Source organism: Hyaena hyaena, unplaced genomic scaffold, assembly GCF_003009895.1.
Source record: "Hyaena hyaena isolate Hyena2069 unplaced genomic scaffold, ASM300989v1 scaffold_281, whole genome shotgun sequence".
NCBI classification, from domain to species: Eukaryota; Metazoa; Chordata; class Mammalia; order Carnivora; family Hyaenidae; genus Hyaena; species Hyaena hyaena.
Genome location: NW_024080914.1, coordinates 1148454 through 1169244, shown reverse-complemented (window position 1 = coordinate 1169244; position 20791 = coordinate 1148454). Strand labels below are relative to the sequence as shown.

The 20791-nt window shown below is 52.4% G+C and overlaps 1 protein-coding gene and 1 long non-coding RNA gene across 2 annotated transcripts in view; both read right to left on the bottom strand.

Annotated features, from left to right (window-relative positions):
* Nucleotides 1-385: 385 nt before the first annotated feature.
* Nucleotides 386-4477, bottom strand: LOC120241420. The gene is made up of 4 exons (XR_005530880.1): nt 4450-4477; nt 4033-4343; nt 2989-3076; nt 386-663 (listed from the first exon to the last, which is right to left on the bottom strand). It is a non-coding gene; the product is annotated as an uncharacterized LOC120241420 (long non-coding RNA).
* A 154-nt stretch (nt 4478-4631) lies between these two features.
* LOC120241364 (Fc receptor-like protein 6) overlaps nt 4632-20791 on the bottom strand; it is a 34457-nt gene continuing 18297 nt past the window's right edge. The window contains 2 exon segments of the mRNA XM_039246421.1: nt 4632-5065; nt 5486-5752. Of these exon segments, the coding sequence (XP_039102352.1) occupies nt 4632-5065; nt 5486-5752 (701 nt within the window).

Below are 20791 nucleotides of genomic sequence, written 5' to 3'. Positions count from 1 at the left end.
CCATGTCTGCTTTTATCCTTAGATATGGCGGCGGGGGTGGGGGGTGGGGGGAGGTGCTGCTGAAATAGAAGCTGTTGGAAAATAGGGCACTGTTGTCAAAAGAAAGAAAGTTTAGAATCTATTGGTCTCGTCCTACCCCTTAGTTTACAGTTAAAACCAGAAAAAGCAAACACAAAGACCAGAGGTCCAGGTGTTAGAGCGGCTTTTCTCCGAGGCCACACGGGGCAAAGCAGAGTCCCGCACCCAGGTCACCGGGTGTCTTGCTGGCCGCACTTGACTCGACTGGACTAACTTGGGATGTAACAGAACTATATCTGCTGCTGTCCCAGTGCACGGAAAACCCACGGGACAGAATTGGTTTGGTGGAATTATCACTTTGCGTTTGCACTCGCTTTTTACTGTGAATTGTAATGGAGGCTGGAGGCACTCAAAGAGCCGGAAGGGTCCGGAGGCCAGTGGAAGGCCGTGGCCAGCAGTCCAGGCAGATGGGCCTCCGAGGGTATTTTTCTCACTGACTTCAGCACCCATCAGACCCCACACTCACAGAGCAGGCTCCGAAGTCCAGCTCGTCAATGTCCCAGAGTTTATTGGAATCTGGGATGCTACCTCATTTTATCAGAGGCGCCTTCGTCATTAACAGATGTATAGAATTGTGCATCCATCCTACAAATATTTACAAAGCTCTGGGTAAGCACGGGCGCCGCTCTGGATGCGGGAGGCAGAATGAGGGGGGAGACGCAGCAGCTACAACATCACACAGGGCCTGGGCCGGCGGGGGGGTGAGGGGGGTGGGAGGGACATGAGCAATGAACCACATGCAAACAATACCGGCAGCAAGTGGTAACGTCAAGACGAAGCTGCAGAAAGGAACGACCGGGATGGCAGCTTGAAGCCCACTCAGTGGAGCTCTCCGACCAAAGCCACCAGCAGCAGCCGGGGCCCGACGTCTCCCCCACGCCCGGTCACTATGAGGAGTTAGCGACCAAGGGCTGCCGGGGAGCATGGCGTTCTGGGAGAGGAGATGGCCTGTGAGTCAACAACTTGGCCACAACCCGCTGCGCCCCTCTCCACGGTGCACACTCCGCCAGCTGCAGCCTGTGGGCTGTATGAGCCCCAGCCAGAAGCCCGAAGCCACCACCGGGGTTCACCTCTGCGGCTCTGCTGGCAAAGACCACGACCACCCCATCTGGTTCTTCTAACAAGGGAGACGCTTCCATCTGATCATTTGCTTCTTTGGGGAGAATTTGCAGATCTCAGCTCGGATCCCCTAAGTATCGATTTACTAACTTGGGATTCAGAAAGCAAGCTCATTTTCTCCTTCCAGTGCTACCTAGTCCCCCCCTCCCCACCCAGCCACATGGGCAAACACACATGCACACGCGCACACACACACACATGCACATGTACTCTCACATGCACACGTACTTGCACACACATGCACACACACACACGCATACGTACTCGCACACGCACATGTACTCCCACATGCACACATAGTCCCACATGCATACCTACTCACACACACACACACACACACACACACACACACACCACTTTTGAGAAACACGGCAGATCTTCATTATCCGATACAAAACACTCTCGCCAGGGAAGACTATGACACCCTATGGTACCGCTCTGCTGTCTGGGTCAAATCTTTCTTCCTGGGCAAGAGAGGGGTATCTGGGGTCCTGGCCTGGAACACAGAGGGCGGCTTGGGGCTTAGGCCGCCTGGAACTGAGAGAGGTTTCCCTCCTCCGAGGGGGCAGTGGCCTGATAACAAAGCAGCAACGGTGAGGCGTTTTCTCCCCATCTGTGGAAATGGCGAAGGACGGGGGAAGGCGTCGGGGATCCCCCCAGTGTCCCAGGAGAGGAAATGGAGGGTCAGAAGGAGAAGTGGAGGGTTTAGAGGCAGCCACCAGGCCGCTCTGGGGGAGGGGGAAGGAGAGGCGGGGAGGATGCCCGCAGGGCCTGTGCCTGGCACTAGGGTGTCCACTCGGGCGGCATTGGAAGCGGCGTGTGGGGCGTGCGGGTCAGGGGTCTCTGCCTAACTCGACACCTTTCGGAAGCTCGCCTGGTGCCGTGTTACCCGAAGCCCGTGCGGTCCAGTCCTCTTTAGAAGAGTGGTTTCTGAACTTCAGAAAACATCCACACAACCCTTTCCTCAAAGGAAATATTACAAGAAACCCAGTTTGTGAAACATAAATGGACTTTCCTGGTGGATGCTGGGGGCTGTAGCCCCTCTCAGCATAAACCCGACGGCAGTGCCCTGGGGTCCCAAGGGTTCCGTGGGGGCTCCGGGCTTGCCGGGGGCTAAGAAATGAGGCATCGAGGCATCACAGTAGATAGAATTCCAGGCCCCCCCATTTACATTACAGGCTTATGAAAAGATTTCTTGGCAGGAGGGTGAGCTTCCTTTTAAAAAACCATCCCCTGCTATACTTGAAATTCTTTAAAATAGTGTTTGTTTCTGATTCTGTGGCTGTAAACGAATCAGAGAACACCTGTGTGCTCCCATAAGCGACCCTGGCTTGCTCCGACAGAGGTCATCCAAGTCGGGGGCTGGGGAGTTTGACCCCTGGAGAATCACAAACCACGCTAGGCGGGTGATCAGAAAGCAGAGACGCAAACGACATGCCACAGGGGCCGTGCCCCCTTCTCAGGCACTTTGCTGCGCCACCCACAGCCCGTGGGGGGAGGCGGAAAGATGCACGGGCCGGGCCGTTTCCTGAGCAGTCCTGTGATTGAGCAGAGGCCTCACCGCCTCCCAGACTTTGCTGTCAGGGGGAGACCCACCCTCGTGGCTCTGCCTTAGCAGGGACAGAGCACAAACGATGCCACTTGGATGGTGACCTCCCTTCTGGCTCCAGCTTATGTCCTAATCTGATTTTCGTCACCGATTGGTGTCTTATCTCGTGTTCTCTTTGTAAACTGTGTGCAAGAGGTTAGCCCCGCTGCCGGGAGAGAACACGGCCCACACCAGACCCTCACCTCCGACACCAGCTGCACAATTCAGGAGTCCCCGGAACCACCTCAGTTTTAGTAATTTGCTAGAAGGACTCACGGAACACACCGAAGGCTTTAAAAAAAAAATTTTTTTTTTTAGTGTTTATTTTTTGAGAAGTGGAGACAGAGCATGAGCAGGGCAGGGGCAGAGAGAGAGGGAGACACAGAATCCAAAAACAGACTCCAGGCTCGGAGTTGGCTGTCAGCACAGAGCCCGACACAGGGCTCGATCCCATGAACCGCGAGATCATAACCTGAGCCCCGCAGGCGCCCTGCACTGAAAGCTTTTTATGTTGACTGCTGTGCTGTATTACAGGGAAAGGCTACCTGATCAAAGTTGGCCTCGGGCTGCAGGACACAGGCCCAGGAAAAGTACCAAACATGTCCTGTCCCCTAGTTATGCTCCAATACCAACATGACAACATACACAGAAAAGCTCTGGTGCCACTGGAGCCTGACGATGGCAGCCCACGTGGCTGACTGTTAGCTCCGGCCTGTCTGAAGGCTGGGCTCACACCTTCAGTGCCCAGTCCCTCTGGCAGTAGGAGTGAGGCCGCATGGCCCGAAGCACTCACCGTAAACCACCCTGTTAGACTGTCTGGGGGCCGAGGTCCCCATGCAAACAGAGACACCCCTGTGGGACACGGCATCCTGAAAGATCCGCCCAGCGGACCCTGGCAAAGCCCAGACCTCCCCTTGGGTGAAGTTAATTCTTCACGACACAACATGTTAAATTCATTTTCAAACAAGGGGATGTGGAGGCAAGAAGAAATGGGCCTACCTTACAAAGTGCATCTGTCCAGGCACGACCGAACCCCTGATGGCTGCCTGTTGCTTGTGACAGCAGCTCCAGGGAGGAATGAAGGGACAGCGTGTGCCCACGGCCTCTGAGCCCCTCTGTGAGCTGGCCATGCCGCTCGCATGGGAGCAGGGGACAGGGGGAGCCTGGCCCTGAGTGGGGAAGAGGGACATCTCCCAGCATCCTCTGGGAAGAAAGAAGGCGGTGAGACTGGGGTGGACAGGCCTTACCCCATGTCCTCTGTTACTGGGTGAGGGGTTCCCAGGTGGGGCAGGTGACACGGACACAGTGCAGTACGAGGGGAGTCCTGGTGGCTTTGCAGAGCTGGCACTGGGATCCGGGGTCTCCGAGCCGCTCTCACCGGGGTCCAGGGGGAGGCTCCTCCCCTGCAGACAAGACCGGCCACGGGGTGTGCCGAGTACTGAAAGTCCATGTCCCCCCGGAATTCGTGTGCTGAAGCCCCACCCCCTGATGAGATGGTCTTTGCAGATGCAGCCTTTGGGAAGTCATGAGGTGGGGCCCTCGTGGCGTCATGAGCAGCCTAAGAAGAAGAGATAGAAGAGAATCTCCCCGCTCTGTCCATCCCTCCACTCCCCCCAAGCCTAAAGATGAGAGCCCAGAATGAGTTAACATCGCTAATTTGCTACCATCTAGACAGTCCACTTCCAGCCTCCGGGACAGTGAGGACATAACTTTTCATTGTTGAAGCCTCCCCCCTCCCCTCCCCCCACACTACCTGGGTGCTTTGTGATGACAGCAGAGCCTCTATTACAGGGAGAGGGAGAGCCCCACAAAGGCAGCACTGGGGAAGCAAGAGGAGAGAGGCGGGCTAGGGGCCCTGTGTGCAGGTGCTCCTGACCCCGCCCACAGGTGCCTGACTCGGCTCCTTCTCCCCATCCTCCTCCATGGAGCCGGCTGCATTTCCTTCTCCCCTGTTGCCGGAGTGTACCTCTCTGCAGACAGGCCTCTGCCACTCACCCTGCACCCTGACCTCCAGCTGGGGGCTCTGCTTCTGGGCCACACCACCCTCAGAGGTGGCCCAGCACCAGTAAAGCCCAGAGTCTCCCTCCTGGGCTCCTGGGAGGCAGAGCTCTGTGTGGGGGCCCTGGTCCTGCAAGGTGCTCTCATCTCTGTGGAAGGAGAAGAGGAGCCTTGAGGCCGACTTCTGGGAGTGCAGCTTCGTCTGGTATCTCAGGGTCAGCGGGCTTCCCTCACAGAGCTCGGGGGAGGGGACAGCGCTCAGCACAGGAGGCGGGAACAGCTCTGGGGAGATGCGGGCCCAGGCTCAGGGGGGCCTGCTGAACCGTGAGTCCCCAGAGGCCACGGTCTAAGCCAGGGCACATCCCAGCTCACAGCTCCACGCGCCGTGGGGGATACTGTCATTGTGTCCCAGGACCCGCCTCCCAGCTGCGACCCACACCTGCCAGAGCCTCTCTGGAACCCTGAGCCAGAGCCAGGGGGCCTTAGGGTCAGCTGGTCCCCAGAGGGGAAGGGTCTGGCCCAGGGCATCCCCCTCTTTCCCTGGGCTCCGGAGGCACTTGGACAGCAGGATGGGCTTTCCAAGGCCCTGTGGTCGCCCAGCATCAAGTCCGCCAGAGGGATGGGTGCCTGCTGACCTCTAGAGACCAGATCCCTGAGCAGCACCCCAGCCCCACCCCCGACCCCCCTGAGCTGGTGACTCACATTGGACTTGAACCATGACCATCTCTGAAGTTTGTGTGCCCAGGTGTGGGATGTAGCCCATCTTCCCAGAGCAGCTATAGTGGCCGCTGCTCTCCAGTGTAGCTGTCCCCACGGACAGGGACCATCTGGTCCCGGGCTTTTCCAGTAATTTTCCATTTTTGTAGAACTTCACCCGGCACAGGGCCGTGTTCTTCCATCCGTGACATCGCAGAGTCAGGGGGTCTCCCTCAAACACGGGGTCTGGCAAGGCTCGGAGGTACAGCCAGACTGTGAGACACGAGAACAGGGTCGTCTTGGAGCACTCACCGCATCGGCTAGTGTTCTCCCTCTGCCCCATCCCTCCCCCAGTCCTCCTCCTGGGGACAGACTCTGCTGGACAGCACCTGCTCAGCTGTCCCGCCCCCCAGACCTTCATGTGAGAGAGGCCAGGGCCGGGGTCTGCTTTCCTCTCTGCTCCCCCTCCTCCCCTCCTTCCTCTCCCCTGCCTCTTCTCTTCACCATTCCCCTCTCCTCTCTTTCCCTCTCTCCCTGACCCTACTGTACAGAGGGTTTCTCCAACCTTGACTTGTTTGGTTCCACCTGGAGTAATTTCAACCACTTAGCTGTCTTATCCTTCTCACATGTGACATCCCGCCCTGGTCCAGGCTGACCCACCTCTAGCTCCAGGTCCAGACCCCAGGAGAATCCAGGGATGGGGAGACCTAAGCCAGATCCATCCTGCCCCCCTCCTCCTTCAGTGCCCAGGCCAATCCCCAGCCCCAGTGGGGTATGGTGATGCCCTAAGGAGGTAGAATGTGTAAGACATGAGAGATCTAGAGAGAGAGAAAGTTCATAACAGCCAAAGTAAAAAAAAAATTAAAGTATTTATTTAAAATATTTTAAGTTTATTTATTTATTTTGAGGGAGAGAGTGTGAGCGAGGGAGGGAGAGATAGATGCAGAGAGAGAGAATCCCAAGCAGGCTCTGCACTGTCAGCAAAGAGCCTGATGTGGGGCTTGATGTCACAAACTTGTGAGATCATGACTGGAGCCGAAATCAAGAGTCAGACGTTAAACCAACTGAGCCACCCGGGGTTCCCCAATTAAAGCGTTTATCAATGGGGAACTGGTAAAATCAATTATGGTCCAGCCATATAATGAAATCTACCATGGCCATGAGAAAACCAGAGGTAGGTCCAGAAATACGTACCGTCAGGAATGAGCTCCTGTGTACAGGAGTATACGGCAGACTGGGCAAGCCACAGGCTAGGACAGGGAAGAAACTGTTTTCACAACATGCTTCTTCCTTCTTTAATTTTTTTTTAATGTTTCTTTATATTTGAGAGAGAGAGAGAGACAGAGTGTGAGTGGGGGAGGGGCAGAGAGAGAGGAAGACACAGAATCCGAAGCAGGCTCCAGGCTCTGAGCTGTCGGCACAGAGCCCCACGCGGGGCTCGAACTCACGAGCAGTGAGATCATGACTTGAGCCAAAGCCAGACGCTTAACCAACTGAGCCACCCAGGCGTCCCTTCTTTGCTCTTTAAAAAAATTCTTTTTTGATGTTTTTACCACATTCACCTGTATTTTTCCATGAAGAAGTGAGATAAAATGAAAGAGTCCAACCTCCCTGATTTCCCCATACGACCTTCAGTCAGGCCCTCTTACTTGAAGACCGTCCCCCCCCAGCCCCCTGCAGGGCGGGTTCCTTGCCCAGAAGGTACTGGGCAGGAGAGCAGCGGAGGACGTGGGAGTGGCCCTCAGGATCCAGAGTCCAGGGGGCCGGAGCCCAGGCGGGAGGCCAGTGGGAAGAAGACTGATGGTGACACAGGTGACACAGCACCCGTCTTGGTGGTGGCGGAGGATGGGAGATACCAAGCGAGGCTGAGCCCGGCCCCTGGCGCTCCCCACCGTGTCACAGGCAGCAGCGGAAGACGAGAGGTTAGCGGGTGCACTCTGCTCAGTGACAGAAGGGTATTCTGTCGGAAGTCGGTTCTGGCATAGCGCTCTCTGTCTCCAGGAGTGGGGAAAGACTCAGTGTCCCTGTAGGATGCCCCCGGCAGGCCTGGGCTCCAGCTGGTGGGGAGGCCTGGGTGCGTGGGGGTCATGGCTGGGAACAGGCAGGTGCACCCAGACACAGATGCTTGTCACCGGGCGCCGGGATGAGAGGGAGGACCAGGCGGGAAGAGCCCCTGGGGCCACCTGGCCTCCAGATCTGGGAAATGCCACTGCACAGACGGGCACCGAAGCCTGAGCTCTACGAGGTGGAGCCCCCCCTCCAGCTGATGTAGAGCCAAGTCTCAGCCAGACAATTGTCGCATCAGACAGACATTTATAGACAGCGGCAATGTGACTTTAAGGACACGGTAAGCTTCCCATCACAGGGGGCTCCAGCGGAGATGAGGGTCAGGACAAGACTGGCTGCTAACTGCCTCCTGGCCGACAGGGTGGTCCCACATGGGAATGGCAGGTGCGGAGGGTGAGCGAGCCCCTGACTCCCCCTTCATGGAAAGATCTGGAAAGCGCCCCACCTGATCGTAGCTCCTCAAAAGCTTGCTAGGAACCTTTCTGCACGGACTCTGGCTGTGCTGGTTTTGGGGTCTCTGTGCAGCCAGCCCAGGGCATACCCCTCCCCACCGTCTGTCCTCACTGCCACTGGAGGTGCAAGGAAAGGAGGCGGATGGGACTTCCATGACAGCTACCTTGTCCTCTAAGAAGCCCCAGGGTTGGGCCGGGGCACTTTACAAAGAAGAGCTCGAGTCTGGTGCCAACTTTTCAGGAAAACCGGATCTCCGTACAGGACACCAGGTCTGAGCCTCAGCGGTAATTTCCCCCTTCTCATGATGCCTCCAGCCTTATGTCCCTTTAACTCCTCGTCAGGCACTTTCACTTCTCCAAGTCCAAGCCTTGTGGAGCCCGGCTGTGCATGGAGGAAACCTTGCAGAAGCGGGATGGGCAGGGAGAAGTGGGCGCACAGGCCACAGAGCAGGGGAAGTGGAAGGCTATGGGCTTGTGCTGCTTGAGTTCTTTCCGAGAAGAGCCTCCTGTCACATCTTCCTGGGGCCCAACTCCTCCACGCTAGAAATTCCACTGATTTCTTCCTGGTTACTACCTTCCCCAAGTTCTTCTTTTAATATGCAAATCATGCTAGGAAGATGAGAGGAAACCACAACATAACTCTGCTTAGAAACTGTCCTAATATGTTTGTAAATGTGCAGGAAAAATGTAAATCGCCCTGGGTGAGCAGGCATAGACGAAGCCAGGGGCTCACTTCGGTAAGTGTGCTTAAGCACTTAAGGCGAAAGGCTTTAAATCAATCTAAGCTTCAAAGGGCAGGAGTGAAGAGTCAGAAGATGGTAGCCAAAAAATACCTTCTTGACTAGAAGAGACCCTCATGGGACTGTTTGCCATGAGTGACACAGAGAAAATAGGTTAGGCAATCTTTTTCCACTTCAGTTCAATTCAACAAAGATCCATTTGATTCTACCACAAGTAAGGCACTGTGCTGGGGGGAAATGGGGACGAGAAGGCAAACAGCAGCCCTCATTCCCAGGCAGTCTGGCCACGCAGGACCAAACACACAGATGCACAAAGCAGAGAGCTGGAATGAAAGGAGAGATGAAAGAAGAGAGGCAGCCCACCGAGCCGGGGGGCTCCAGGGAGGGGCGTGGTGGGAAGGGGTTTGGAGGCAGCATGAAGTGAAATAAACACACTGCGTGTGAAGGCACCGGTACAAACAGACGGGGAATTACAGGATGCTTTGGGAAACATCCCTGGCCAGATCTGGATGGAGCATGGGGCAGAGGTGGGGAGTTAGTGGAAATAAGGGTGGAGAGAAGATTGGGTCCCTGAGAGCAAGATCAAGGTCAAGGGAGCTGCGGCCAATCAGCAACACATCTGTGGTTCCTTCCGTTTCTGTGCTGAGCACTGATCCCTGGCCACCGACGAGAATGACCATTCCAGGCACACTTCCAGGAGGGGCCTGTGATCCCTTCTTCCAGGGACGTTCTCCTCCACCCCCAGCACCCCTCCCGCCCAGAGACACACGCACCGCAGAACAACACTGAAGGTCCGCCTAATGCCCTGCGGTCCTGCTCAGTCATTAGGCACCCTGGCCAGGCTCTCGTCATCGTGATCATGCTCCTGCCCAGCACCTGCCTCACTGCCGCCACAGGTCTGTGACTCTCCATGCCTCCCGGGGGGTCCAGTAGCTATGGTAGGTGGGGCTTGAGGAGTCAGAGGCACACAGTTTCCCTTTTCTAGGGAAGGAATCCCCAAGTTGTCAGGAAAAGCAGGACATCAGATCTCCCCAAGGAGAGGTTCCCTGGCCACCTTTTATTGTTTTGTTTTGTTTTCTTGCAAAAGTCCATTCAAGTCGGTTTCTATTACTTGCTACTACAGGACTTTAGTGGGTTTATTGGAAAGATCTTTGTTAGAAGGGAAATGACTTGCTTGCGAGTTGAATGTCAGCGTTGGCTAGGACACAGTGGAGCTGGGTGGTGGCAGGGCAGGGCGGGGGTGGCAGTCTGGATGACCTCTGAGGTCCCTTCCAGGAGGTCAGAGGTGCCTCTTCTGGTCAATGATGCTGGCCAGCCTCCTCCCTCTTCTCGCCCAAAATGAGAAGCAAAAAGCAGGAAATAAGGACTCCTCGCGACTCTCCAGCTCCCTTGCGGGAAGGACACAGATCAATCCCAGCAGAGTCCCACACCGCGGCGAGCCACCAGGGCCACACTTCCCCCAGCGGCCAGGGCTTGAGGACGGTTGGAGCAAAGGCGGGGGACCCTTGCCGGAGCAAGGCGCGCTGGTGGCACAGATGGTGAGAAGTGGAAGTAGAAAGTCTGTGGCCTCGGCTCCGCGCCTTCCTGCCGTGATTATGAAAAGAGAGTCCCTTCCCTCCACGCAGGCTGCACAGCATCCCCCCAAGATATCCAAACCCTGAGCCCAGAACCTATAGCTGTGACGTTATGTGACAAAAAGTCTTAGCAGATGTGATTCGGCTGAGAACCTTGCAGTGGGGAGATGATCCTGGATGATCTGGATCGACCAGATGTCACCACGGGGTCCTCCTAAAAGGGACTCCGCAGAAATCAGAGTGAAAGAAGGTCCCATGACGATGGGAGCAGCATCAGGGACAGAAGATGCTACACCGTGGGCTTTTTTTTTTTTTTTAATGTTTTATTTATTTCTAGGAGAGAGAGAGAGAGAGAGAGAGAGACAGCGTGAGCAGGGGAGGGTCAGAGAGGGAGTCACAGACTCCGAAACAGGCTCCGGGCTCTGAGCTGACAGTCAGCACAGAGCCCGACGCGGGGCTCGAACCCACGAACCGCGAGATCATGACCTAAGCGAAAGTCGGACGCTTAACCACTAAGCCACCCAGGCGCCCCATGTGGGCTTTTTAAAGACAGAAGAAAGGTCCGCAGATCCAAGATGCACCTGTGTTCCTTAGTAGGCAGCACCTACCTCAGAGTGTATGAGGATTAAGTGATTTAATACACGTCGTGGTAGTCGTTCAATAAATGCTCACTGATAGGTTATCCGTGGGTCTTTTAGAGCTGCTCTAACCACAACAGTGCCACAACCCACATGTGACTATAGCACACACGAAACGTGGCTCATCGGGTCTCGGTCTCTCCCTTACTCCCTGGTAAATATTGAAATGTGGCTAGTCTGAATTGAGGTGCGCCACGAATAAAGGATGCCCAGATTTCAAATACTCGTACTAAAAAAAAAAAGAATGTAAAATAGCTCAATCATTTTTATATTGATTACACATTGAAATGATCAAATTGTGGATGTATTGGTAAGTCAAATATATTATTAAAACTTATTTCACCTGTTTCCTTTTACCTTTGCATTACTCTTACAGTAAAGGAGCTATTAGGACATTTGAATTTCTGTATGTGGCTTTCGTTATGTTTCTACGAGACGGTTTTCTTCGAGTCTCTGACCCTTGGTGGGAGCCACACGTTGACAAGTCTTGTGTGTTCAGGGGAAGAGGAACACATTCTGGCATTCGTCTGCTCCTGTCTTCCGTGTTTCCATGATGGTGACCAAGGGACACTCCCGGGGGGCACCCTTGATGCGTGATGCCCGCTAAGCGAGGAAAGGAGGTCCAGCTGGCCTCGGACACAGTGACGGTCCCGCCCCCGGGTAGAAGGACATAACGACGCTGTCTCTGAGATACTCGGTGATCTGGGAGCATCCTCCTCACCCGAGGTTCAGCAGGTACCAGGACCCCCATGCCAGACTGTTCTTTTAATCCCTTCCATCTGCTCCAGAATGTTTGCCCCACAGCCTGTCCCCGGGCTGAATCCCACCGTGTGGGTGATGCCCTAGAGGACATTTAACCCTGTAGGAGACGGGCCTGGGTCTTAACAGCTGTTAAGCCTCAGGAACCATCAGGCCTCCACTGGCTTCCTGTCTTTTCTGGCCCCGAGAGGGTCCTGAGACCAGAAAAGTCCTCCCAGTCTCCATGTGCAGTTTGTCCCTGATGCCGCACATGCAACCCAGGCCAACGGCTCCGGTGTGCTAACCACAAAGCACAGAAGTAACAGAGCAGGGCAGGCGGGGAGGCTTCAGCATCCCCCTGGGCTCTGGCGACCAGTCCCAGCTGTGGGACCGATGCAGCGTCAGCCACGGCCCATACTCTTCAGGGAGGGGCTCAGCGCCCCGTGCCTGGAGGTGAGGGGTGTGGGGCTCCTTGACTTGATGAGCCCACTCTCCACTCGCAGGCCCGAGGAGGCTTCCAGACTGAGTGATGTGCTCTTCGGGGGCTCCTGCCCTACCCCGGGACCCCTGTCCCATCCCCATTAACGTCTGTGTTTCTAATGCACAGAGAGCTACTGAGGATCTAACAGTTCTTCTGCGTATACACCCGAGAGAATCAAAGGCAGAGGCTCTGACCGCATATCTGTACGTCCACGTTCATAACGTCTGCGTGGCAGTTACCGCCTCCGAAAGGTGGAAGCCACTCATGTCCATTGGCAGGTAAACAAATGTGGTCCATCCACGGGATGGAATACGAGTCCACCTTAGAAAGGAAGGACATGCTGACACCTGCTATAGCCGGTTGGACCTCAAGGTCAGTGCACTCGTGAAACAAGCCAGACACAGAGTGACAGGTGTATTATGATCCCACCAGGTAAGGTCCCTGGAGGGTCAAATTCCTAGAGACAGAAAGCAGATTCAGGGACGCCTGGGTGGCTCAGTCGGTTGAGCGTTTGACTTTGGCTCAGGTCACAATCTCATGGTTCGTGGGTTTGAGCCCTGTGTCGGGCTCTGTGCTGACAGCTAGAGCCTGGAGCCTGCTTCGGATTCTATGTCTCTCTCTCTCTCTGCCCCTCCCTTGCTCATGCTCTGTCTCTCTCTCTCTTAAAATAAAATTTTAAAAATTAAAAAAAAAAAAAGAAAGCAGATTCAAGGTTACAAGGAAGAGGGCGATGGGGACTCAGTGGGCTCAGAGCTTTAGTTTGGGACGATGAAAACGCACTGGGGATTCCCGGTGGGGAGGGTTGTACAACAGTGTGAGTGTGTTTCAGGCCACTGAAGTGTGCACTTAAACTTTATGTCATGGATATTCTACCACAATTTTTTTTAAAAAGTACTTCTAATTAAGAAAAAAAAATCCGAGTTTCTAGATCTCTAGCCAGAGCCAGGTTGTGACCAAGTATATCTTCAAAGCTGCTGGTCTGAAAAGCTCCTTGTGTGCCCCTCCCCTTCCTCAGTGGAGAAGCCCCCACCAGGAGCCCCCCGGGCCTCCCTCCCCACTCCTCCTGGATGCTTCTCTGCCTTTCCTGGGACCATCCCCCACCCAGAGAGCACACGACCTCATGAACCCGCAGGGCAGGCCTGCAGTTTGGGGCAGTAAGTCCAGCTCATGGGATGTTAGCAAACACATTGGGCTGCGCACTTGACAGCCAAGACTGTTGGTGACAAAGCCGAGATCTGTATCCTGTTCTCGGAGCCACTGATGCTCACCTGGCTGGCTTAGAACTCAGGCCGAGGGAAGAGATGTGTTATTCAATGTCCCCCTAAAGTCCTGGCACTGCCAGTGTTAGACCAGAAGGCCAAGGGCAGGGTCTTCTACGGGACCTCGGTTTCAGCAGGCGTGTCTAAGGGAGGTGTGTGATGGTTTATTAAGCTATTGTCCCTGAGTTCCAGGTGTGCCTTGACCGGCTTGTTTCGTGGGGCCGGGTGCAGGGCATGGCCGTTGTCCTTTTCCTCTGCCGGCTTCCGACTGTTAGGCTCTTCCAGGAGCGAGGCTGGACAGAGGCCACGAGGCACAAAGAGGGGAGCACTCTTCTCCCCAAGGTTTGCTCCTCAGGCCACGTGGGCCCAGCAATGCCCCCCTGTGGCAGCCACCGCAGGGCGGGTCTCCAGCATCTTGCAGACTCCTGGGATGAGGCTGGTGATACCACCTCACGGGGACCAGCCCCGGCCATGCAGCCCCTTCTCCGAGATGCGAGCCTGGCTGGGCCGGCCCTCCCCGATGAGCCTGGCTCATCAGGGGCAGCGTGGGGCTCTACTCAGAGGCTAAGCAGAGCCCCTTCTCCAAGCTCAGAGGTCCCGCTAACCCTGACCCCATCCCCCATCCATCACCCCCCAGCCTTGAAGCAAAGCTGGTTCCTGCACCTGTTCTCTCTGTTACCTCCCTCCTCACATTTGTATACCTATTCGTCCTCTAATAACTATCTAACCAAATTCTTACATTAAATATTTTCTGTTAGAATACCTAGCGTGGTTGTTGTTTTTCTGGCTGGACCCTGACCACTATGGGGGCTAAGGTCTATGGCAGCTGGACCCTTAGACTGGCCCCCATGCCACCAAAGCCATGGTGTGCAGGCCCTGACTAATGTCCCGTTGAGCATGGGCAGGACCTGTGACCTGCTTCAACCCATGGAACATGATGAAGGTGAAGGAATTTTGCAGGTGTAATTAAGGTCCCAGAGCATTTGACTTTGAGTTAATAAGAAGAGAGGTGATCTGGGAGATGGGGTTACCTGATTTACTTAATCAGGTAAAAGCCCTCAAGAGAAGGACTAGGTCCTTCCTGAGGTCAGAGGGATCGCCTCACTGACCTGATGAAGTAAGCACTATGAAGAGGAAGTCCACACGGCAAAGAAATGAGAACAGCCTCCAGTCGACATTAAGAGAAAAACTGCGGCTCTCCGCCCTCTGACCCCAAGGGAATTAATGTGCCAATAACCTAAAAGAGCTCAGATGCAGATTTGCCCCTCTGTGGAGGCCCCGGATAAGAGCACAGCCCGGCAGAAATCTTTTTTTTTTTAATGTTTATTTTTGAGAAAGACAGAAAGCGAGCAGGGGAGGGGCAGAGAGAGAGAGAGAGAGAGAGAAGCTGACACAGGCTCCAGGCTCTGAGCTATCAGCAGAGTCTGACACGGGGCTCGAACCCTCGAACTGTGAGACATGACCTGAGTTGAAGTCGGACGCTTAACCAACTGAGCCCCCCAGGCGCCTCCTGGCTGAAACCTTGAATGCAGTCTCAGAAGACTGGTCAGAGGACTCAACTAAGCCTTGTCCAGTCTCCTGACCCTCGGAAAACATGACTTAGTGACTGTGTGCGATTTTCAAACTGCTAAATGTGCAACAGTGCCTGATGCGGCAGTCAAAATACGAATACAACGTCTGCAGACTCTCTACCAGGCAAATGAAATGTAGTGTGAAAATCACTCCAGGAAATCCCTTAAGAAGCTGACACGAGAGCGAGGTGTTTCCCTTCTAGCTGGAACTTACCGTGAAAGTTGATGTAGGTGACTTTCATGTAGGGACCATGTGGTTCAAAAATGCATGTGATTTTGAACACCGGAATCGCACCCGGCAGGCTGAGATGTTCACCCAGGAAAGCGGAGATGGACGACGCAGGCTGACTTGGGCCTCCCTCTCATTTTCTTCCCGTGATAAAGGTGCCAAATGGGGTAGCAAGCCCCTCCCTATCCCCAGTGCTCTCTGGCTGTGTGTACACTTGGATTTACTCGTTAAACAAGTGTACCATGTAATTCTCCTTTATTTGAGCTTTTGTGTTTGCATTTTCAAATGAATGAGACATTTGTAATACATTTTGGAGAAGCTTCTTTTATAATTTAAGACACCTTGTTTAGCCAAGACTATACTGAGCCTGCCAATAATCCATGAGTAAGAGAAATGAGAACAGTGCTTCAGGAGGCAGCCGCAGAGCTAACGACCGGGGCAGCTCCTCCGCCCCCATCCCAGCCAGAAATAGTCAGCGAAAAGGGAAAAATAGCGTGTCCATCACAAAAATGATCTGTAACTGAGACTGAAGAGATTATTTATTTTATTTTGAGAGAGAGCAAGCCCACGCGAGCAGGGAGAGGCAGAGAGAGAGTCCCAAGCAGGCTCCAAGCTGTAGACGAAAATCCCGATGCAAGACCCGATCCCACAAACTGTGAGATAGTGACCTGAGCTGAAACCAAGAGTCAGATATTTAACCAGCTGAGCCCCCCAGACACCCCCCGAAGAGACTTCTAAGTGTCTCCCAGTGTAGCACTGGGCTTGATTTCTATTCACTGGGTCATTTGGCAATACTTGAGAGGCTAACTTAAAGCTCTTCATACACCAAATAATCTATTGTCAGGGGCACCTGGGTGGCTCAGTGGGTTAAGCATCTGATTCTTGATCTCTGCTCAGGGCATGATCTCATGGTGGTGAGACTGAGCCCCGCATAGGGCTCTGCACTGACCCTATGACATGCACTGACTGCATGTGGAGCCTGTTTGGGATTCTCTCTCTCTCTCTCTCTCTACCCCTCTCCTCCCTTCTATCTCTCTCTCTCAAACAAACAAACAAACCCCAAAACCTTTAATCTATCATCGGGTGGAACACACAACCAGTCCTAAAAATTGCAATACTGCCCGGGATGATTTTAACCCTTTTGGTATCTAATTCATCAATCTCAGCCTAACATTTCTTTATCAAGTTGCAAATCTATATCTATATATCTATATCTGCTTCTCACACGCTCTTTGGAACAGTTGGGACACCTTACTGGTCCCCACATCAATTAGTGAGGTGGCTGAATAAAATTTGTGACGTGGTTTATTTTATCTTTGCATGAGAATGAGGCTTTTATCTGTCTGCAAACCCTGCTTGAACCGATGTCCACAGAAGACTGACAAAGGCAACACACCAAGGACTTCAGAGTGTCTACGGGAGACGAAGGTCAGGTGGGACAAGCCTGGAGGAAGACTTCGGAATGGCTGTACCTCTCCTCCCTGAACAAGTGTGACCCTCCCTCCTCCCCCTGCCCTTGCGCAGGCAAAGGTGGGAGAGCAAGGCGCCCCGGGAGAGGCCAGGAGGGGGGCAGGTGCAGCCCCGTGCAGCACAGCAGGCTTCCGGAGGACCGGGCAGAAGGCCTGCCAGGAGCAGCCACCATAAACAAAAAGCAGCCACAGCAAAGAAATAACACGAGGCAGGTCTGATCCCAGTGAGGCGCCACCATCAATAAAGCGGGGGAGGGACTAGTCTGCAGTCTAAATAGCAAGTGGTTTCTTAATAGGAGCAAACACAGACGCTAAAAGTAAATTTCCATCTTTGCCAAGTGTAAGTTTTTGTCCTCACGCCAACCCATTCTCTGCTTCTCTGACACCAGGCATGTATCCTGTGATTCAGTTCAGTTCTGTTTTTAAAATTTTTTTAAATGTTTATATATTATTGAGAGAGAGAGAGAAAAAGAGAGAGAGAGAGAGAGTGCACAAGCAGGGGTGGGGGCAGAGAGAGAGGGAGACACAGAATCCCAAGCAGGCTTCAGGCTCTGAGCTGTCAGCACAGAACCTGATGTGGGACTCGAACTCATGAACTGTGAGATCATGACCTGAGCTGAAGTTGGACACCTAACCAACTGAGCCACCCAGGCGCCCCATCACTTCGATTCTGGCACTAAGCACACAGAGTGGGTACACGGAGCTAGCACCAGACCCCACGGGTGTCAGAGCTCGGTCCCATTCCACCACCCTCACTTCAGACACCAGTCTGGAGATTTGGTTCCAGGCTCACTCACACTTCTGTCCAACCTGGCTCCAAAATTCGTGATTTCCCCAACCCCACCTCCAACCAGTTCCCATGGTTTGCTGAAAAACTCCTAGAACTCGGTGAAACTCTATATTTGCAATGCCAATTCATTACTGTTAATTAAGCAAGTCGCCCACAGACTGAGGTGGCTCTAACTCCCATGAAGCCTGGTTCAGCAAACCCAGATCTAAGCTTGTAATGCCTTGATGTCAAGAAATCAAAGCCTAAAGGGCACTCGGTCACAAAGAGCCAATGAGCTTCAAGCTCCAGCCCATCGATAATTTCCTTTCTTGCTTCTGTACCTCCTCTGTGTGTCTTTCCCCAACTTCCACAGAGAGCTCCCTACCACTTCCAGACAATTTTTGCTCAGATAAACTCTTCCGAGTTTGCATATGCTTCAGCTTCTCTTTTATCACAAAGCTCACATGTGAACAGTCAGATGGAGAGGTGTGGAGGGCAAGGTCCAGAGGGTCATGCGTGCAGGAGCCTCCGTCCCGTGGAATCGCATGGTGCCAGCCATGGACGTGTGTGCCAACTCGGAAGCTCCCCGAACCCCATCATTCAAGGGTGTGAGGGAGGTTTTGTTTCATTGACATGATTGGTCAGTCATTGCCCACTGATAATTGACAATCTCCAGCCCCTCCCCCTCCCTGTAGGTTGGGGTGCAGGAGAGGCGGAAAGGTCCAAGCTGCTGATGGCCAGCCTCCACCCTGAAGCTTTCTAGGATCTTCTCATTCCTGTAAACTCCCATGGGTTTTTATTCCCTTAGGAATAACAGAAGGTATTCCCATCACTAAAGAGAATACGAAGGTTTTAGCAGCTCTATGCCAGGAACCAGGGACAAAGATCAGATATTTATGTTTTTTCTTATACTAAGGGATACAGACACATCCACCAGAAAGTCAAACATAATAGTGGTGACAATATATCCAAATCTTATATCACCCTTTTTAGTGACAAGGATTCTCATACTAGATCCCACCATATACTGGTCACAAGAGACACATCCAATGCAAAGTGACTCCGTGTTTGACAGTAAAAAGGTAGAAGAAGATATATTAAGTAAAGGAGAATTAAAGTCCTAGACTTGAAGCAAAATAAAGAAGAGTTAATAAGGGGCACCTGGGTGGCTCAGTCAGTTAAGTGTCCAACTTTGGCTCAGGTCATGCTCTCACAGCTTTGTGGTTCAAGCCCCACATTGGGCTCTGTTCTGACAGCTTGGAGCCTGCTTGGGATTCTCTCTCTCCCTCTATCTCTGCCCCTCTTCCATACTTTCTCTCTCAAGATAAATAAATTAATTTTACAAAAGAAAAATATGTAAACAAAAAATGTCCAATACTTGGTATAAAAACACTCTTCAGAATACTCCATGGATCAAAGTGGAAATCAAAATGGCAATTTTCACAACCTTTGGAAAATAACAGTAATGAAAACACCACCCATCGACGTCAAGAGGAGATAGCCAAATAGGTAATTAGAAGCAACTTCAAAGTATAAAAATAATAATTAACATTTGTGGAGCATTGCTATGTGACAGGCACTGGGCTCAGCACTTTCATAAGTTGTATCTCAATTATGTCTCATATCCGATACGAAAGGCTATTTTATTATCAAATAGAGTAAAATAAAATAGGAAGCAAGCATGTAACTCAAGAGGTTAAAAGGAGGAACATTAAATTATAGCTTAAAAAACAGAAGAAATAAAGCTAATAAAAGTTGGACTGAATTGGAAACCAAGAGCAGAATTGACAATGAAGCCCCAGAGGGTAGGGCCCCGGGCATCGCCGCTGTGGTGTCTTCTGGAGAAATTCCAGCGTCAGTATCTGCATTGCTTTGCTTGACAGCTTTTTTCTGACTGTAGCAGGCCTTTCTGCGCATGCCTAGTACAGTAAGGGGGGGGAGGATCCGGGACCCCCCCCCCAAAACACTGCACCTCCGCACACAGTAGCCCTGGACCACTACCCGTTGGAGTTGTGTGTGAATATCTCCACTACACCATCCCTCGGGTGAGATGCCTCTGACGCCTGCTTTTCCCACCCAGCGTCCCCGGGATCCAGTCCGACCGTGGTGGCTGGCTGAGCAACTCCTCCTCTGACCGCCTTCCCTTCCCCAGGGTCACCTCCCCAGGGTCACCAGGAAACCCCTCCAGTGTTTCCCTGCACCAACCAAATAAACTATGAACTCAGGGGTGCCTGGCTGGCTCAGTCGGTAGAGAATGTGACTCCTGATCTCAGGGTTGTGAGTTCAAGCCCCAAACTGGGCATATTGTTTACTTAAACGCACACACACACACACACACACACACACACACACACACACTACTTGCATGCAAATCTTTATCTTGGGGAAATCCTAACCGTACACCCAATAAATACCCAACACAAACAAATGAAAAGAAATCTATATCTACAGAGGGAGGAAAAAAAAAAAAAAGAAAACCCAAATACCCCGATTAGGGATGACAGCCGCAGATTAAAACTAAAGGTTATAGCCACACAGGCAGGAAGTACATTTTTTAAAATTCTATGTAAAACATTTTGCCGGCTTATTTGAAAGTCATAACAAAACGGCAAATTTATGGGGAAGTGGGACTTACCAAAATTGACTGAAAATAACGTACGTCTGAAAAACAACAAAGAAGCATGGAATAAATTGTAAATCATTGCCAAAGAACTGCATCTTCCAAATATGGTAGGTCTAGGGGCACCTGGGTAGCTCCGTCGGTTGAGCGTCTAACTTTGGCTCAAGCCGTGATCTCGTGGTTTGTGGGTTTGAGTCCCTTATCGGGTGTACTGCTGTCAGCGCTGAACGCTTGTGGGATCCTCTGTCGGCCCCCTCTCTGCCCCTCCCCCACTCACAACTCTCTCTCTCTCTCAAAAATAAATAAACATTAAAAAAATCAAATATAGTAGGTCTAGATATAGTCCCTGAACATGACCAAAAAAATACGTATTTCAAACCAACAGCCAGTTGTTAACGCTAATGAAAAAAGTAAGTAGACTCTACAATGTTAATAGTTGATGAGATATATTTCAAGTCAAAAATCTGACGAAAATAGCACCAAAAAGAGAAAATTACAGACCGACCTGACTTATGCATATAGATACAAAAATTCTGAATAAAATATTAGCCAATTAAATGCAGCAGTGTGCTGGGAGAATAACACACTGTGATCATGTAGATTTATTTTATAAGAATAATGTAAGGACTAAAATTAGAATGCCTATTAATATGTTATTACCCATAAGGAGAAAACTTAAAAGATTAGCTCAATAGACACTATAAA